At 45.9% G+C, this 20,446-nt stretch overlaps 2 protein-coding genes across 3 annotated transcripts in view; one reads left to right on the top strand and one right to left on the bottom strand.

Moving 5' to 3' along the window:
- Nucleotides 1-20,446, top strand: part of LOC147724831 (fucolectin-like) — a 122,640-nt gene that overhangs the window by 22,482 nt on the left and 79,712 nt on the right. The gene's annotated exons all lie outside the window — the stretch shown is intronic.
- On the bottom strand, nucleotides 2,711-12,091 carry LOC147724833 (syncytin-B-like). Its single transcript, XM_086966325.1, has 2 exons — nucleotides 10,022-12,091; nucleotides 2,711-5,398 (listed from the first exon to the last, which is right to left on the bottom strand). The coding sequence occupies exon 2, from the start codon at nucleotides 5,365-5,367 to the stop codon at nucleotides 4,273-4,275; it is 1,095 nt and encodes a 364-aa protein (XP_086822451.1). The 5' UTR covers nucleotides 5,368-5,398; nucleotides 10,022-12,091; the 3' UTR covers nucleotides 2,711-4,272.

Raw genomic sequence — 20,446 nt, 5'->3', positions numbered from 1 at the left:
TAAAAATAAACTTATTTATGCTGTGACCTATTTACATGGTAAACACAGAATGATATAACCATGAGTAATATGTACATTTGTTAAGCAGAACTATCAAATATCTATATATTTATAAACATCATTTTTATACAAAGGAATGCATGTATCTAGGTACACATATATAGGTTGTCGTCCTTGGTAATTCTGGATCTTTCTTACTCCCTTAGACACTTTAGGCAGTGTTCTCAGATCGTCAGGCAGCGAGTGGGTCCTCATTTTTCTAATCGCCACATGAGTATTTTTGTTTTGAAAGCATTCAGTTTGAGATGGCTCCACGTCATCCACTGCCATCCTCTGAGGCACCTGAAAATTTGTGAGTTTCCAGTGTCTTTGGGGCTTTCCAGTTTAAGGAGTATTTACATGTCACCTGCATAGTTATAGCACGTGAGGTGAAATTGATTGATCAGTGCTGGTAATAAATTCATGTAGATGTTGAAAATCATGGGTGAGATGATCGAGCCTTGAGGGGCCCCTGCTTTTGTGGAGTACGGTTTGGATGAGAAAAGTGGAGTATGTATAACATTAGTTCTGTTTTAAAGGTTGGGTGAGATCCAGTCAAGAGCAGTCCCCTCTTAGCTAGCCCTGGGTGTAGTGATAAAAAAAAATTAACTGTGACATCTGGGTGAATGCTGCTCTTTTTATCAGTTTGCCCTGGAAATGTCAATTTGTAATTTGGTCTGCCGTTGTCAGGGTTACAGGGGCCAGATTTGTTTTCTTTAGTAATGGGCGTATGTGTGACTTTTTTTAAATCTTCGGAAATATTCCTGTAGTTAAAGAATTTTTGATTCTTCTTCTTGGTGTGGCAGCAGAGGTAGTTAGAAGAATTTTCGTGAAGGTTTATGGTGGACATGGGTAAGAAGGGCTGCCAGCAGGCCTGCTTGCTTTGCCGAGGTCCATAAATTCATTGTGTGGTATTTGTTGGAAGGAATGCAGAGGCTAGGTTAGCCTAATCTTGGAGTTCTTTTTGGAAAAGGGTCGGTGCTTTTCTTTGTTTTAAATAGAAGTCCAACATGTCTGATCTGGTTTTGTAATGATTTGCCAGTTTGTCTGTGAAATCTTGAGTAATGGGATGAGCTTCTTCGAGGCAATTTGGTTTACAAAATTTGGTGTTATAGAATTCTTTATTTGCACATTTAGCATTTTGAATTCTGTCTGACTAGTATTTTTTCTTAGCTTTTTTGATAGCTGACGTGTATGATCTGTTAAGTTTCTGTAGGTGAAGTAAGTCTTGATTGGTGTTTGTTTTGAGCCAGGTGCGTTGCAGCTTTCTAATTTGCCTTTATATCTCTTTTAGCTCTGTATTTTCAGTTTTCTTTTGTTCTGTTGTGTTGTTCTTAGTAGTATTAGGATATCAAAAGCTTCCTGTATCCACTCATATAGTTTTTGAATGGAATTTAGTGTGCGTAGATCTAAATGTCAACACAATGTTCTACCATGATGTGGGGGTGAAAATATAGACCTAAAGAAATATCTAGTGGCGTAACAACAGCCCGCAGTGCGGAGGGGGGAGCTTCAGGGGCTCCCTCAGGGACTGCACACGGGTGGTGGCTGAGGGCCACCTTCATGCACTATAGTGTTTTGAAGGACGCAGGAGGGGTTAGCTGCCTGCTGGCTGTTTTCGTAGTCTCACCTCAGCATTAAACAAGCCGGGATTATAAATTAAAAGAAAGGAGAAAAGAGAACAAAAGCAGGCGCTGGGTGTATCATTTTAGGGAAGTGGCAAAAATTACTTTAAAAACCATAAAAACCCCGTTGCTCAAAGGGTCAGGGGAAAAAATAGTCTGACTGATGATCCTGTGGGCTTGCTTCCACATTTGGAACAAACGTGTCTGCCTTTTATAGGATCGGCAAAGGACATTGGAAGTCGGTGAAAACAGTCACAAATTCAATTCAACTTTCAAATACGCAAAAGGTTGACATGTGGTCTTGTAATTGAAAATAGGTAAAAAATGTAAACACAAGAATACCACCAACAGAGGGACACAGGAGGTACAGCATACCTCAGCCAGAGTTTGGCAAGGGGGTACCCCCTCAACCTCTAAAAGACATTGGCACTGTGCATTGCTTATGTGTTTCCATGGAGAGAAGGGCATTTGCTGCAAACAAACACACTACTGTGGCTTGTTGGGATACCAAAGGTTTTCAGGCAAACTTTCAATATCTGTAGCCTATGGGTGGTTACTCGATGTATGTACAAGATTCGCTGACACATGAATGTGGCATGCTTGTACAGAAACAAGCATTGGCATAGCCAATAGGTCTCGCTTTTGGGACCTAAGTATTTAGTTATGCAGCGCAATATCCTAGGTTCTGCAACATCAACTGTTGAATGGCTAAACACTTATAAGGTCCCAAAGGCGAGACCTATTGGCTATGCCAATGCTTAGGTAAAGGTTGGGAGACTTGGCTCTTTCCCAATTTTAATCCCAAATTTTCTATCCAAGGCTCTTCTGCATCCTCCCTTTCTGCTCTGCACCGGGAAACCACTTGGGGTAGCTGTGCCCATTACAAATCTTTAGCAATGATAGGGAACTTGGTCTGTTCTTATTGGACACTAATATTTACAGTAGTCCTCCTGTGGTGTCAAGTGCCTATACTCGACACTGCGCAGGTAAGGCTTGGAGCACCAACAAACTGGTGTTATCTTCACTGTCTATCAAATAGGAGGATTGAGAAGAAACGACAGACATCTCACGGAAAGGTTACTGTGCTATGATGACACCATGACCTGCTTTACCCCGTCTCCTCCCTCCTGCCCCATAGCAGGTTACCCCTCCTCCTTCTCACACACCCCCCCTGCCCCCTCACGCCCTTCCATCTCCTGGGCAGTACCTCTGGCCCCTGTCTCCCGCCAGAGGCGTAACGAAACTTGAGGGGGCCCCCTGCAAACTACATGGAGGGGGCCCCCCTCCCATCCTCCGCGCCAGTCTAGAGCTCTCAGGCCAGCGACCCGCCATACTGCAGGGGATGCAGGCTATTGTTACGCCACTGTCACCAATACAGCCGTTATAAGTAACACTGGATGGTGGAGTTAAAGGTTGGGCTTAGTCTGCCAGCAGGCTATCATAGGTGGTGGTCCATGTATTACAGGGTCCCTGCCATCAGTACGCCAGGGAAGTTTGCCCAATTTTAGGTGGGTTTCCTGATGCAGACTCCTGTCATGATATACAACATCGGGCCCACTCATTGTTCAGTTTTGGAAAAAGTGCATTCACTGCTCCTTCTCGTTTCCGTTTTAAAACATTAGACAAAGCTACAATGCAGTATTTCAAAAGCAGATGTAACTACAAAGAGCACATTTTGATAATACATTTTTATTAGTAGACAATAGCAATCTTGAAGTACTGGGTTTTTAAGAACCCAGCGGTGCCAGGGAACACACCCAAAGACTTCGAGTTCTCCTGTCTCAGACTACAGAAACACAGAGTCTTCTTGGTGAAGTCAAAGATCGAATTTATTGGCTGCAGCCAGTAACAAGTATCCTAGAAGTACAACACGGTGTATATTCTCAGGAGACTGCTCAATCTTACAAAGCAAGCCATCCCTTTTATAGCAAATATTGTGCCTTAGGCAAACATTCCTTATTTTACAGTTGACCATTCACATATTTCTACGATAAAGAAAAGCAGATTCATGATGACAAGCCCATTTTCAGTTTGTCCAGCCCACAATCAATTACCCGGCAAGGCCCTACATTTTTCATCAGATATCGACGGACCTCTAATAAAATCGGGCACCTCCTCCTCGTAAAGCAAGCCATAAAGTAAAGAACAGAGACAGGTGTAAGTAAGATTAGACATAGTTGTGTGCAATGAAGGGTTTATGGTATGCTGTGCCTTGATTCTAATCTCGAGCGGCCACTGGGAAAGGAACTGGCCGAACAGGTTTGGCTTCGGGCAGTGGAGTCAGCTTGCCCAGGTCGTGCAGAAGTCAGCTAAAGGTATACGTGTCCCAAGGACTCGTTCGGCCTTAGTCATCAGCCTATGTGAGGGCAACCACAAAATGGCTGCCATGCACAAAATGGAACCCGAGGGTTCAGGACGGAATCTCTGATTTCAGGGTGATCTTGTCACTCGAATACGCCGAAAATACTCATATATAGCATACGCATCATTTTCGGTCTGCTGATACCAAATTCGTCATGCTACGAACATGTTTATGACATGGGTCCAGAATTCACGGAACCACAGACCCTCCTTTTGCCCTTACATAGGCAATTAACCCACACTCAGGCTAATCTGAGTCCAGGTCTATATTCATAACTTCATTGAGATGTTGCTGTAGCATCATCCTATGACTTAGCTCGTCCCTTGATACAGGTTTCCTTAGACACGATGTAGCACAGAGGCCACATATAGCAGGAGCACACTGTACACACAGACAGAACAGGAAAAGAATGGCTAAGATCATCCCAATGACCATTAGAATCTTCCATTCCCAGGCAGATAACAGTTCCCAGAACCATCCCATCAACGACCAATCTCCTTTACCCACATGAATAGATTCAGAGATCTTATGCAGTTTGGAAATGGCCTCGTACACTGTCGGAGCGTTATGCGGAATGAAAACACAGCAACTGGATTGGATCACTTTACATACCCCACCTCGGTCTGCAAGTATGACATCTAACGCAACTCTGTTCTGAAGAGTCATAAGACGATTCGACTGGAGCTCAGCAGTCAGGTTACTAAGGGCACCGGCAGTTTCAACTACGGTGGACTCAACCACCCTCGTTAATTGCCTTATGTTCCTGCTGTTAACCATAGGTCCCCAAAACGGCAGAAAACCCTCCAAGAAATCTCCCAATTCTTGTCCTGCAATGTCTTCCTTGCTGAAGACACCTCTAACTACCCTTGTCTTGTGGTAATCTGCCGCTGCTGTGTAGGTGGGAGGCAACAGGAACGAAGCAAAACATGTGCCCGAGAAGTTAGGGGGCAACCATGTGTAGGCTCTATCATAACAGATGAAATAGGTACCTTTAGCTGCTAGGAACGAAGGGGAAGTCTGAGACGCAAAAACATATGTCTCAGTGCAGATACTCTTCCCTAACTGAGCTCTGGGATTCTTGCCATTACCTTGCAGACATAGGTGACCCTGATGGGGTACAATCCAAATCAGGGAGGATCTCTTTGCTCGCTGGTTCTCATTCAGAGTAACTCCATATCCAGTCACGTTCCATCCAATATACGCTAGTGTCTCATCTCTCGGGATAGTCTCATAGGAAGTAGCTCCTCTAATCATATCTACTATAACCTTAACTAGAGCACTATTCTTTGGATTGTCTTTTATAGAACGTAGGGGGTGGACTTCACGAGGATAGATGAACATCGTTCTGTAAGCCCAAACAGAACCATTATGGCTGAATCGATTTACAAAAGGGGGTGGTGATGAACAGAGTGTCTGAATTGAGCAGACCACTCTTACCCAGTCCAAAGATCAGGGCTTGATCCATCACCGTTATTTATCTCACTGCCCCATCCCAGCTCAGAATCTGGCTATATGCAAATCAGTCTGTCCCTGGCCCAGTGCATCATGGGAACAGGGCAGACTAAACTACCAAGCCAATTCTTTACCAGAAAGGAGACAAGCTACCGGGGACCGGTTTCTGGCATTTCAGCCTCTTCGGCCCGGCTTGCTTGAATCCTGATGGAGCAGTGAGAAAGGGACTCATGTCTGAGCATACCCTGCCACACCTATAGTGGCCAAAATCGATTTACAAAAGGGGGTGGTGATGAACAGAGTGTCTGAATTGAGCAGACCACTCTTACCCAGTCCAAAGATCAGGGCTTGATCCATCACCGTTATTTATCTCACTGCCCCATCCCAGCTCAGAATCTGGCTATATGCAAATCAGTCTGTCCCTGGCCCAGTGCATCATGGGAACAGGGCAGACTAAACTACCAAGCCAATTCTTTACCAGAAAGGAGACAAGCTACCGGGGACCGGTTTCTGGCATTTCAGCCTCTTCGGCCCGGCTTGCTTGAATCCTGATGGAGCAGTGAGAAAGGGACTCATGTCTGAGCATACCCTGCCACACCTATAGTGGCCAAAATCGATTTACAAAAGGGGGTGGTGATGAACAGAGTGTCTGAATTGAGCAGACCACTCTTACCCAGTCCAAAGATCAGGGCTTGATACATCACCGTTATTTATCTCACTGCCCCATCCCAGCTCAGAATCTGGCTATATGCAAATCAGTCTGTCCCTGGCCCAGTGCATCATGGGAACAGGGCAGACTAAACTACCAAGCCAATTCTTTACCAGAAAGGAGACAAGCTACCGGGGAGTTACCAGTGTAAGAATTGGCTTTTGTAGTTTGGTTTGCCCTGTTCCCATCATGCACTGGGACAGGAACAGACTAATTTGCATACAGCCAGGTTCTGAAACTGGGATGGTGCAGTGAGCTAAAAAACGGTGTTGGATCTAGCCCTGATCTCTTGACTGGGTGAGAGTATTCTGTTTAATTCAGAGACTCTGTCCCTCACCCCCCCTTGTTGTAAATATTTTTGTCCACCCTAAGCGTGGAAGGGTATACTCAGATGTGAGTCCCTTGCTCATTGCACCATCAGGATTCAAGCAAGCCGGGCCGAAGACGGCTGAAATGCCAGAAACCGGTCCCCGGTAGCTTGTTTCCTTCCCAGTGTAAGAATTGGCTTTTGTAGTTTGGTTTGCCCTGTTCCCATCATGCACTGGGACAGGAACAGACTAATTTGCATACAGCCAGGTTCTGAAACTGGGATGGTGCAGTGAGCTAAAAAACGGTGTTGGATCTAGCCCTGATCTCTTGACTGGGTGAGAGTATTCTGTTTAATTCAGAGACTCTGTCCCTCACCCCCCCTTGTTGTAAATATTTTTGTCCACCCTAAGCGTGGAAGGGTATACTCAGATGTGAGTCCCTTGCTCATTGCACCATCAGGATTCAAGCAAGCCGGGCCGAAGACGGCTGAAATGCCAGAAACCGGTCCCCGGTAGCTTGTTTCCTTCCCAGTGTAAGAATTGGCTTTTGTAGTTTGGTTTGCCCTGTTCCCATCATGCACTGGGACAGGAACAGACTAATTTGCATACAGCCAGGTTCTGAAACTGGGATGGTGCAGTGAGCTAAAAAACGGTGTTGGATCTAGCCCTGATCTCTTGACTGGGTGAGAGTATTCTGTTTAATTCAGAGACTCTGTCCCTCACCCCCCCTTGTTGTAAATATTTTTGTCCACCCTAAGCGTGGAAGGGTATACTCAGATGTGAGTCCCTTGCTCATTGCACCATCAGGATTCAAGCAAGCCGGGCCGAAGACGGCTGAAATGCCAGAAACCGGTCCCCGGTAGCTTGTTTCCTTCCCAGTGTAAGAATTGGCTTTTGTAGTTTGGTTTGCCCTGTTCCCATCATGCACTGGGACAGGAACAGACTAATTTGCATACAGCCAGGTTCTGAAACTGGGATGGTGCAGTGAGCTAAAAAACGGTGTTGGATCTAGCCCTGATCTCTTGACTGGGTGAGAGTATTCTGTTTAATTCAGAGACTCTGTCCCTCACCCCCCCTTGTTGTAAATATTTTTGTCCACCCTAAGCGTGGAAGGGTATACTCAGATGTGAGTCCCTTGCTCATTGCACCATCAGGATTCAAGCAAGCCGGGCCGAAGACGGCTGAAATGCCAGAAACCGGTCCCCGGTAGCTTGTTTCCTTCCCAGTGTAAGAATTGGCTTTTGTAGTTTGGTTTGCCCTGTTCCCATCATGCACTGGGACAGGAACAGACTAATTTGCATACAGCCAGGTTCTGAAACTGGGATGGTGCAGTGAGCTAAAAAACGGTGTTGGATCTAGCCCTGATCTCTTGACTGGGTGAGAGTATTCTGTTTAATTCAGAGACTCTGTCCCTCACCCCCCCTTGTTGTAAATATTTTTGTCCACCCTAAGCGTGGAAGGGTATACTCAGATGTGAGTCCCTTGCTCATTGCACCATCAGGATTCAAGCAAGCCGGGCCGAAGACGGCTGAAATGCCAGAAACCGGTCCCCGGTAGCTTGTTTCCTTCCCAGTGTAAGAATTGGCTTTTGTAGTTTGGTTTGCCCTGTTCCCATCATGCACTGGGACAGGAACAGACTAATTTGCATACAGCCAGGTTCTGAAACTGGGATGGTGCAGTGAGCTAAAAAACGGTGTTGGATCTAGCCCTGATCTCTTGACTGGGTGAGAGTATTCTGTTTAATTCAGAGACTCTGTCCCTCACCCCCCCTTGTTGTAAATATTTTTGTCCACCCTAAGCGTGGAAGGGTATACTCAGATGTGAGTCCCTTGCTCATTGCACCATCAGGATTCAAGCAAGCCGGGCCGAAGACGGCTGAAATGCCAGAAACCGGTCCCCGGTAGCTTGTTTCCTTCCCAGTGTAAGAATTGGCTTTTGTAGTTTGGTTTGCCCTGTTCCCATCATGCACTGGGACAGGAACAGACTAATTTGCATACAGCCAGGTTCTGAAACTGGGATGGTGCAGTGAGCTAAAAAACGGTGTTGGATCTAGCCCTGATCTCTTGACTGGGTGAGAGTATTCTGTTTAATTCAGAGACTCTGTCCCTCACCCCCCCTTGTTGTAAATATTTTTGTCCACCCTAAGCGTGGAAGGGTATACTCAGATGTGAGTCCCTTGCTCATTGCACCATCAGGATTCAAGCAAGCCGGGCCGAAGACGGCTGAAATGCCAGAAACCGGTCCCCGGTAGCTTGTTTCCTTCCCAGTGTAAGAATTGGCTTTTGTAGTTTGGTTTGCCCTGTTCCCATCATGCACTGGGACAGGAACAGACTAATTTGCATACAGCCAGGTTCTGAAACTGGGATGGTGCAGTGAGCTAAAAAACGGTGTTGGATCTAGCCCTGATCTCTTGACTGGGTGAGAGTATTCTGTTTAATTCAGAGACTCTGTCCCTCACCCCCCCTTGTTGTAAATATTTTTGTCCACCCTAAGCGTGGAAGGGTATACTCAGATGTGAGTCCCTTGCTCATTGCACCATCAGGATTCAAGCAAGCCGGGCCGAAGACGGCTGAAATGCCAGAAACCGGTCCCCGGTAGCTTGTTTCCTTCCCAGTGTAAGAATTGGCTTTTGTAGTTTGGTTTGCCCTGTTCCCATCATGCACTGGGACAGGAACAGACTAATTTGCATACAGCCAGGTTCTGAAACTGGGATGGTGCAGTGAGCTAAAAAACGGTGTTGGATCTAGCCCTGATCTCTTGACTGGGTGAGAGTATTCTGTTTAATTCAGAGACTCTGTCCCTCACCCCCCCTTGTTGTAAATATTTTTGTCCACCCTAAGCGTGGAAGGGTATACTCAGATGTGAGTCCCTTGCTCATTGCACCATCAGGATTCAAGCAAGCCGGGCCGAAGACGGCTGAAATGCCAGAAACCGGTCCCCGGTAGCTTGTTTCCTTCCCAGTGTAAGAATTGGCTTTTGTAGTTTGGTTTGCCCTGTTCCCATCATGCACTGGGACAGGAACAGACTAATTTGCATACAGCCAGGTTCTGAAACTGGGATGGTGCAGTGAGCTAAAAAACGGTGTTGGATCTAGCCCTGATCTCTTGACTGGGTGAGAGTATTCTGTTTAATTCAGAGACTCTGTCCCTCACCCCCCCTTGTTGTAAATATTTTTGTCCACCCTAAGCGTGGAAGGGTATACTCAGATGTGAGTCCCTTGCTCATTGCACCATCAGGATTCAAGCAAGCCGGGCCGAAGACGGCTGAAATGCCAGAAACCGGTCCCCGGTAGCTTGTTTCCTTCCCAGTGTAAGAATTGGCTTTTGTAGTTTGGTTTGCCCTGTTCCCATCATGCACTGGGACAGGAACAGACTAATTTGCATACAGCCAGGTTCTGAAACTGGGATGGTGCAGTGAGCTAAAAAACGGTGTTTGATCTAGCCCTGATCTCTTGACTGGGTGAGAGTATTCTGTTTAATTCAGAGACTCTGTCCCTCACCCCCCCTTGTTGTAAATACATTATGGCTGAATGGCAGGACCAGATAAGGAATACCTTTATCAGTAGTATGAGGCATAAGACCACACACCCAACAGTTAGTCGTGTTCACTACTAGCTGATGTTGGTGCAAAAGCTGAACAAAAGAGTTATTAACGAACTCTAATCTTCTAGCGGACTCATGTTCAGGCAGAGGATGAAAAGAATGCGAGGAAACAGTAGAAGGAGGTATGGGCGGTGTAGTGGGTGCAAATGTCACTTGAAAAGAGAATAAAATATATCCTATTAAAAACGTCATTACACTAAGCAACATGAAAATGCATAACATCAAAAAACGTTTCCTGGTCATCATTATACACATTTTAGCTTTAAAGTTCATCTCTTTGGCAGGTCTCTCCATCTCGAAAAACTCCATCCTCTCTAATTGCTGCTCGCGGTGGTAGGGTGTTCTATGCTAAGGAATGCTTCTGTCAGTCCAGGGCAACTCCCTTAGACCAACCGGAACCATCGACCTAACGTCTTTGGCTGTACCCCAGAGACTTGGGCAACCACGACCCTACAGCTGAACCCGGATGGTGGTTCGAAAAACAAAAATAAAAAGTTTCTCAGATGAGAGAGCTGCACTTTCAAAAATAGCAAAGAAAAGGAATTTATTTGTCCATAGTTCTTGGCCTCAGATTATAACGGCTTTTTCCAGATAAGGTTTGGTCTTGGAAAAGAAGTTCAGGCTCTGTAGTGTCCAATCGAATTGACGGTGGCACAGCTTCTTGCAAAAGATTGTCACTTTCACGTTCAGAATTTGTTCCTTTTACACGTGCAACGCTGAAAGGCAGAAAACGAGGCACAGTCTCAGTCTCAGAGTCATCAATACCCTCCTGGACCCACCGGTCATACGGCAGAGGCAAAGGGACCCTCTTGCAATGTACGCCGTGGATCCAGTTCTTCTTTCCTTCCACTCGAACGGCTGATCTCGTTGACAAAAGGACTAGGTGGGGGCCGGTCCAACGGGGCTGATCATTCTTTGTCCGCTGGAAGTTTTTGACTAGGACCCATGATCCAGGATCGATGATGTGCCCTGAATCTTCAGACACCTGAGGCAAAGTATCGTGAACCTGTTGGTGTAAAACACGCAATTTAGCCGTCAAATCATACAAGTAATCAAGCAGTAAAGGGTGTTCAAGGTCGCTGAATTTTGCCGGCCTTGGCACTCGCCATATGTTGGCCGGGCGGCCGAATACTATCTCGTAAGGACTAAGTCCCACTCGTGAATGCACAGTCATTCTTGTCGATAGAAGTGCTAATGGTAAAGCATCGGGCCATTTAAGGCCAGAGCTTGCTTGTATCTTGGCCAGTTTCAATTTGAGGGTGCCATTATAGCATTCAACTAATCCAGCTGATTGGGGTGATTTGCAGCGTGAAACTTTTGCCGGATTCCTAGCCCTTCACATACTTTCTTCATAACTTGACCCACAAATTCACTCCCATTATCACTCGAGACAATTCTCGACAAACCAAACCTAGGGAAAAATTCTTTGACAAGGGCTTTAACTGTGGATAAGACAGTGTTCTCTTTTAGGGGGTATGCTTCCACCCATCTTGAAAAGGCACAAACAACAACGAGTACGTATTTTAAGTTGTTGCACCTCTCCATGTGGATGAAATCTAGCTGCAAAACCTCGAACAGATACGTAGGAGGTGCAAAATGACCAGCTGGAGTTGGGGTTCCCCTACCAGGATTGTATTTCAGACACACCATGCAATTCTTGACCACATTCTCTGCACACTTAGGAATTCCAGCATTTTGCCATACTGGAGCCAACAACTTACAAATCCCTTTCACACTGGTATGAGCCATTCCATGTGCCATTGTAACCACTGCAAGCACATACGCATCGGGTAGCAACCAACGCTGATGCTCTGACAGCTCAACCCAACAACCATTCGCATCCAATTTACCCGTACTCTCTCTCCACACACTCAACTCTTTCTCTGTAGCTTCAGCTTGAATCGACTTCACACTCTCTATCGTATCCTCACACATTCCAACGTCACCAACCCATCTTGCAGGGCCTGCAACATACATTCGACTCATCACATCCCTTGCTGTTTCTTTTGCGAATTCATCTGCAAATGCATTACCGCGACCAACGTCGTCGGTAACCTTTTTGTGTGCACTGCATTTCATAATCGCCACTTGTAACGGCAAGGTAAGCGACTCCAGGAGCTCATTCACCATTGACCATGCTGTATTTTTGTCACATGTGACGTAAGGAACCCACGTTCCTTCCACAAACGTCCAAAACTATGAGCCACACCAAACGCATACTGGCTGTCAGTATATATGGTCACTTTCATTCCTTTCGACAACACACACGCTCTCGTAAGTGCAATCAACTCTGCTGCTTGAGCTGAATTTTGTGGGATACGTGCAGCTTAAACAATCGTATGCAAAGTCGTAACAGCATATGCCGCAGTCGTATCACCATTTGGAAGCTTGAAGCATGAACCATCCACCCATAAGGTACCATCACACTTCACAAGAGGAGTGTCCTTAAGACCTATTCTCCCTTTCGTTTCTTCTTCTGTCCTGAGAAAACAATCATGCTGTTCAGAAACATCACTCTCTGCTACAATCGGCAACAACGTAGCTGGATTTAACGTGTTGCATCTCTTTATGTGCACATGACTCGCCAAAAGTGTCAACTCGTAACCTGACAATCGAGCACTAGTTAAGTGCTGTGTCTTGGTCCTGTTTAACAAAGTGTCCACTGCATGTGGAACCATTAAAATCAATGTATTATTCATCACCAAACCAGCAGACTGTCGAATAGAAACAGCTGCTGCCGCTGTGGCTCTCAAGCAACTCGGCAAAGCTCTAGCTACCGGATCCAAAGTCGACGAAAAATATGCGCATGGACGCTGTTTGTCCCCAAAAGACTGTGTCAACACTGACAATGCACATCCTTCTTTCTCATGGGCATACAGTGTAAAGGGCTTACTGTAGTCGGGGGTACCCAACACAGGAGCCGAACACAATGCATCATGCAATTCGGAAAAGCTTTTCTGACAATCTTCAGACCACGGAAGGGGATTTGGTGTATCTTTACAGGTCAATGCTACCAAAGGTTTGGCCAGCAAAGAAAAATTCGGTATCCATTGTCTGCAATATGATGTAATACCCAAGAAAGCACGCACTTCTCTCTGTGTCATTGGCACACTCAATTTTGCAATTGCCTGAATTCTTTCTGGGGTCAGTTTCCTTCCCTCCTTCGATAAGAGATGACCTAAATAGGTCACTTCTTGTCGACAATATTGCAATTTTGAAAGAGACACTTTGTGATGTAAATCAGACAAATGACGCAACAACGACAACGTGGCTTCTTTACAAATCTCCTCAGTATCTGCAGCAACTAGCAAATCGTCAATGTACTGAATAAGGGTAGCGCCATCAGGTAAAACAATCGTATCAAGCTGTGTTTTTAAAGTCTGACTATATATTGATGGACTTTCACAGTAGCCTTGAGGAGCGCGTTTGAACCGGAAGCTTCGACCTCCTAGACAGAAGCCGAAAATATCCCTGCTCTCCTCGGCAATCGGGATGCTGAAGAAAGCATTCTTCAAGTCAATCACCGAGAACCAAGTTGCGGAAGCTGGAATCATAGTCAATAGGGCAGTGATATCAGGAACAACTGGAAATTGTGGCACAACTATTTTATTCACCTCTCTAAGATCAATCACAAACCTGTAAACAGGTGGCTGAGAAGGGTCGGTACGTTTCAAAACAGGCAGAACAGGACTATTGCAAACGTTGCCTCTTGTTTCGTCAACTACATCTTTTTCAATCAGATCATAAATGATCGCTAGCAACGCCTTTTCACCTTCGCTAGAGATCTTGTATTGGGGAATGCGTGGCATTTTAACATTGGCTTTCAATGTCACAACATATGGCAGTATTTCCAAAAGACCCACATCATTAGGACCAGTAGCCCAAAGGATATCCGGAAGAAACGACAATTCTGTCGGAAGTTCATCCTTCGACAAATACATCGGTGAGACCACTTTCTTACCCAGTGTAAGTTGTACTCCTGAAGGAGAACAATACAATGTCGCATACAATCTTTTCAACAGATCCAATCCTAACAAGTTCTCACCACAACCTGTCGTCAGAATAAGCGGTGCTTCGAATTCACAAGGTCCAACAGAAAGGGACATAGGACTAAAAATCGGGTTCCTAACCGGGGCGCCAGAAAAACCTACTGAAACATTCATCTCGCCAGACAAAGGTGCGCCAGGGAGTTTAGAGTGCATAATAGAACTCTTTGTAGCACCAGTATCCAACAGAAAAGGCTCTGACACACCTGATGTAATCACCTCAACATAAGGTCCACTCTGATCTACTGGAACTGAAACAACTCCCTCTCTTTGTCTATGGCTGTCCTAGCAATCATTACCTTCCATATTCTCATCTTTTGCATAGTAGTCATCAGCATAGTACTGAGTCGTCCTAGCAGAGGCTGCTGATAATCACGCTGGTTACTACGAGGCGGATACGCCTGCTGTAAAAGAACCTTCGTTTTCAGCTCTTTAGTTTTCTTGTCTGCTCTATCCTTCTCATCCTTATCTCTATTTTCGTAGTACTGCGCCGTAGCCAATATCTGTGCTGAAGAGGAAACGGCCCAAGAAATCTCTGAATCTTTCAATTTCTTACCCAGCTCGGGAAGCAAATTGTGCACTAACTTGTCAACGAACAACCGTTGACCACCTTCTGTACTCATATCTTGACCACTGTGGTTGATAAAAGTTTCTTCAAACCTACTAAAGAAATTGGACACAGTTTCATCTTTCTTCTGCTTACACGCAGACAATTTATCCCAATTCACTCGCATAGCAGGCATTAAAGTCTTCATGTAATTAACGATCCTACCAGGAAGTTCTGCTACAAAAGGCTCACGTTTAGCACCACCAACTTGTCTGTCATCTGCAGCAGCAATATTAACCCAGGTATCACCTAACTCCTGCGCATGATCCGTGTGACGAATCAAACCCCAAAAAGGCTGTGGAACCACATTTCCAAACAACATGTCTATATCAGCTAGATTCATAATACATGAGTCTGCGGTCTGTGATAATTCCTTATAATACCCTGCAGGATTTTTACGAGGGTCAGGTAAGGTTTGTTTAAGAGCCAAAACTTCAGCTCTCTTCCATGGAACATGTACCCAAACACGCTGAAAGTGAGGCAAAATAGATGGAACAGCATTTTGGTTCCCTTCTCTCCAAACTGGTGGAACTTCCCTCATTGGATATTGTCGCACGTCCCTCCTAACAGAAGGATCAGGCTCAAATAATGGATGAGAAGGAGACTCACTCCTAAACGAAAGCAGTGTCGCTACTGCTTTTTCAACATTAGGACCTATAATCGTACCTTTCGCAAACTCGTATTGTACACGGAACAATTCTGGCGGAGTCTGTCCCAAATCACCATCTTCCCATTCTTCACGAAGGAAAGTACACATCATCCCAAAGACATATCTCTGCTTTGGTTCTTCCCATTGCCGGAAAAGATCCATAACAGACTCTAGATCATACCTCGAAGTATTAGTAACCCATTTACGTGCTAAATTATCCAACACTGTTCGCTCTTTGGAACCAGGCAAATGGCTACGTAATTGTTTACGCTCTAAAACAGGGGTCATACCTAGTGACCCAAAAAGAGGAGTTAGAAGGCTAGTAATAGTATCTGTCATTCTCTGTCGAACAGAAGGAGAAGTTGACAGAACAGGTGATAAAGCGGATTGAGAGGAAGCCAATGTAGGAGCGGTAGCAGAGGAGGCAGCGAGAACAGTTGGAAAAGTCGTGGAAATTAAAGACGGAGCAGGTAGCAAAGTCAGCGGCCCTTGAGAAGGCGGCACCAGAATAGTAGGAGCCAGCTGAAGAGGGGCTAGTGGTGGCACGATAACAGGAGGTAAAACAATCAGAGGTTGTGGAGGTTGCGCAGGTTGCGCAACTAAAGGTTTTAGCACTTTACGCATAAGGTGGCGGCAAACTTAACAGGTGGGACATCAAAGGATCTTTCTCAAGGTCCTGTTTTTTATCTTGCAGTTTAGGTAAAGCTGGATAGCACTTATCAATCACCATTTTAAGTTGCCTGTGCAACCGTTCACTCTCTTGTTCTTCTTCGTTATCTTTATACTGCATAGCAGCTTGCAATATCGAGATACCCTTTTCTCTTTTATTTTTCTGCGCTAATTTAATTTCTTTCTGTTTAGCTTCTTTTCGCCATAGGCGGAAAGAGTCAAACATCGCCGGCCGGGCTTTCTTCTTAAAAAGTCTAACCTCTAGATTATCTAAAATATCTGTGTCAAAACTACCATATTGGGGCCATTTTAGAACACCATCCTTCCTGGTGTATCGGATCCATACTTCATTATATGTGATGGGGCCTACGTCATGCTTCACATAAAGCTCATATGTTGGAGTTCCAATCGGAGGAACCGGACATGAGTCCTCCAAGCGGGAATCCCTATTACAACCAAGACAAAACAAATTTCCAAGTCTGCTAAGACCAAACATCTTCGCTCACTAGTCTAGCTTCAAACTTCAAAGGATTATCGAATACGATAGTCTCGTGAATACACGAGTCCCTCGGCTTTGGCACTTGCAAGTTCCAAATCAAAGCGATCCCAAAGGGATAACCAAACTAAGAACCAAAACTAAGGACTGGGAGACGCTCCACTCATACTTAATTGAGGTATCGATGACGTCACCAGAAGACTCGTCTATCTTCTCGCTCTACAAATCATCAAAAGGGTCCAAGACAGGGGGCTAGTCAGGGCAGCAGTCCTTCGTAGCCATTGGAAAGCGGGGAACCTCACAGCAAAGACTATCAGACCACGACAACATACAGGGGTCGATGAAGTGGGTGGCCTTCCTCCAGAATTTCACAAGAAGCTCCTCACGAACCTCTGGCTTGGACCAGTACCGCTGAAATTGCCCCACTTTGGGCGCCAACTGAAGTACTGGGTTTTTAAGAACCCAGCGGTGCCAGGGAACACACCCAAAGACTTCGAGTTCTCCTGTCTCACACTACAGAAACACAGAGTCTTCTTGGTGAAGTCAAAGATCGAATTTATTGGCTGCAGCCAGTAACAGGTATCCTAGAAGTACAACAGGGTGTATGTTCTCAGGAGACTGCTCAATCTTACAAAGCAAGCCATCCCTTTTATACGAAATATTGTGCCTTAGGCAAACATTCCTTATTTTACAGTTGACCATTCATATATTTCTACGATAAAGAAAAGCAGATTCATTATGACAAGCCCATTTTCAGCAGTTGGGGATTGGAGGCACGGCCTTGGCATGGATCAAATCATTTCTCTCAGGGAGATCCCAAAGGGTACTTCTGCGTCCTTTTGAATCAGAGGACAAACCCCTTGTATGCGGTGTGCCTCAGGGCTCCGCCTTAAGCCCTCTTTTGTTTAACGTGTATTTGGGCCCTCTTGGCAGGGTAGTCGAATCATGGGGAGTCAGAGTGGTCTCTTACGTTGATGATACTCAGCTCGTTTTTTCTTTTAGAGACCATTCTGACTCGCATTTTTCCAACTTTCGTAACTGCCTTGGCAACATCTGTACCTGGATGGCTTCTAATCATCTGGCCCTAAATACAGACAAAACTGAGGTGCTCTTTTTTAGTCAGAAATCAGCCCCCCCAGCCAACTTGTGGTGGCCTACCATGCTGAACCCCCCTCCCAATCCAGTACAGTCAGCCCGTAATCTCGGCTTCCTTTTTGATAACACCATGTCATGTAAAGCTCAGGTTAACAAAGTCACCGCAGCTTGCTTTGGCAAGTTGCGCATGATCAGGAAGATCTTTCCTTACCTCCCTCAGACTTCCCGCAAAACAATTGTCCATGCTCTCATTACGGCACATCTGGACTACGCCAACAGCCTATATGCTGAAGCCCCCCTCTATCTCATTGACCGATTGCAAATCGTTCAGAATGCGGCAGCTAGGCTTATTGGAAACATCCCTACCCGCAATTCGGTTAAAGCATATCGGAATGATTTACACTGGCTCCCAATCGCCCGAAGGGTTCAGTTTAAAATCCTGACCCTTGCCTTTTGAGCCATTCACGGAATCGGCCCAACCTACCTGAGCAAAAGACTCAAACTATCTAAGTCAGAAAGACACCTAAGATCCAATAGCCTATTGTTGTTATTGTTATTGTTATTTTAATTTTATACCGCGCCTAATCACCTGCAGGCCTCTAAGCGCCAGGAAAAGATGGTACAGGACAACAACATAACGAAGTCAGAGCAAAGAGCAGCATTCCGGTTATGCTATGCTCAGGCTTCTCCTAAACAATAGTGTTTTTAAGCTCTTTCGGAATCTTAGGAGGTTTCCTTCTTCGCGCAACCCTCCAGGCAGACTGTTCCACAACTGGGGAACCAGTACTGAAAAAGCCTATGTCTACTGATTGTTCCCAGATTTAGGATCGCCCGGAGTGGTGGCAGAACGTTCCGTGTGACGGCGGCTAAATACTGGAACGACCTCCCTTTGGACCTTAGGTTTACCGAGTCAGAGCAGATCTTCCGACGCAAATTAAAAACCTGGCTGTTCACCCAACTTTGATTAGGAGTGCCTCTGCAGCACTAGGCTGGATGGTAGGACCCTGGCTGCCTTCTCTGGTGATTTACTTGTTCTCTTAGCGCCGGGACACCCCCGACGGGGGTAGCTGCGCGCTTTATAAGCTTCTTAAATAATAATAATAATAATAATAATAATTTTCAGTTTGTCCAGCCCACAATCAATTACCCGGCAAGGCCAAACACTTTTCATCAGATATCGACGGACCCCTAATAAAATCGGGCACCTCCTCCTCGTAAAGCAAGCCATAAAGTAAAGAACAGAGACAGGTGTAAGTAAGATTAGACATAGTTGTGTGCAATGAAGGGTTTATGGTATGCTGTGCCTTGATTCTAATCTCGAGCGGCCACTGGGAAAGGAACTGGCCGAACAGGTTTGGCTTCGGGCAGTGGAGTCAGCTTGCCCAGGTCGTGCAGAAGTCAGCTAAAGGTGTATGTGTCCCAAGGACTCGTTCGGCATTAGTCATAAGCCTATGTGAGGGCAACCACAAAATGGCTGCCATGCACAAAATGGAACCCGAGGGTTCAGGACGGAATCTCTGATTTCAGGGTGATCTTGTCACTCGAATACGCCGAAAATACTTGTATATAGCATACGCGTCATTTTCGGTCTGCTGATACCAAAGTCATCATGCTACGAACATGTTTATGACATGGGTCCAGAATTCACGGAACCACAATCTTAAGAGGCATTGCATAGCTTCATACACACTGTGACCCCAATTCCATCAAAGTCTCTCTCTCTCTCTCTCTCTCTCTCTCTCTCTCTCTCTCTCTCTCTCTCTCTCTCTCTCTCTCTCTCTCTCAATGAGTCAGTCTCTCTCTCTCTCAGTCAGTCTCTCTCTCTCTGTCATTCAGTCTCTCTCAGTCAGTCAGTCAGTCTGTCAGTCTCTCTCTCTGTCAGTCTGTCTGTCATTCGGTCTCTCTCTCTCTCTGTCAGCCTCTCTACCTCTCAGTCAGTCAGTCTCTCACAGTCAGTCAGTCTCTCTCTCTCTGTCAGTTTCTCAGCCAGTCAGTCTCTCCGTCAGTCAGTATTCAGACTCTGAGTCAGTCAGTCTCTACTCTCTCTCCACTCTATCTCTCTCTCTCCATTCTCTCTCTCAACTCTGTCCACTCTCTCTCCACCGTCTCTCTCTCCACTGTCTCGCCCTCCACTGTCTCTCCCTCCGCTGTCTCTCTCTCCACTCTCTCACTCTCTCTACTCTCTCTCCAGTCTCTCTCCACTGTCTCTCTCTCCACCGCCTCTCACTCACCCCCTTCTCTCTCTACTCTCCCTTCTCTCTCTATATACTCTCTCTATACTCTCTCTCCACTCTCTCTCCACTCTCTCTACTCTCTCTCCACTCTCTCTACTCTCTCTCCACTCTCTCCACTCTCTCCACTCTCTCTCCACTCTCTCTCCACTCCCTCTCCACTCTCTCCACTCTCTCTCCACTCTCTCTCCACTCTCTCTCCACTCCCTCTCCACTCCCTCTCCACTCTCTCTCCACTCTCTCTCTCTCTCCACTCTCTCTCTCTCTCCACTGGCTCTCTCTCCACTGTCTCTCACTCTCTCTACTGTCTCTCCACTCTCTCTCTCCCTTCTCTCTCTCTACTCTCCCTTCTCTCTCTCTACTCTCTCTCCACTCTCTCTACTCTCTCTCTACTCTCTCTACTCTCTCACTCTCCTCTCTCGCTCCACTCTCTTTCTCTCCTCCCTCCACTCTCTCTCTCTCCACTCTCTCCACTCTCTCTCACCACTCTCTCTCCACTCTCTCTCTCTCTCTCCACTCTCTCTCTCACCACTTTCTCTCTCTCTCCACTTTCTCT

This window comes from Lissotriton vulgaris, chromosome 4_1 (genome assembly GCF_964263255.1).
Source record: "Lissotriton vulgaris chromosome 4_1, aLisVul1.2, whole genome shotgun sequence".
Taxonomy (NCBI): domain Eukaryota; kingdom Metazoa; phylum Chordata; class Amphibia; order Caudata; family Salamandridae; genus Lissotriton; species Lissotriton vulgaris.
This window is presented reverse-complemented; position numbering and strand designations above follow the sequence as displayed.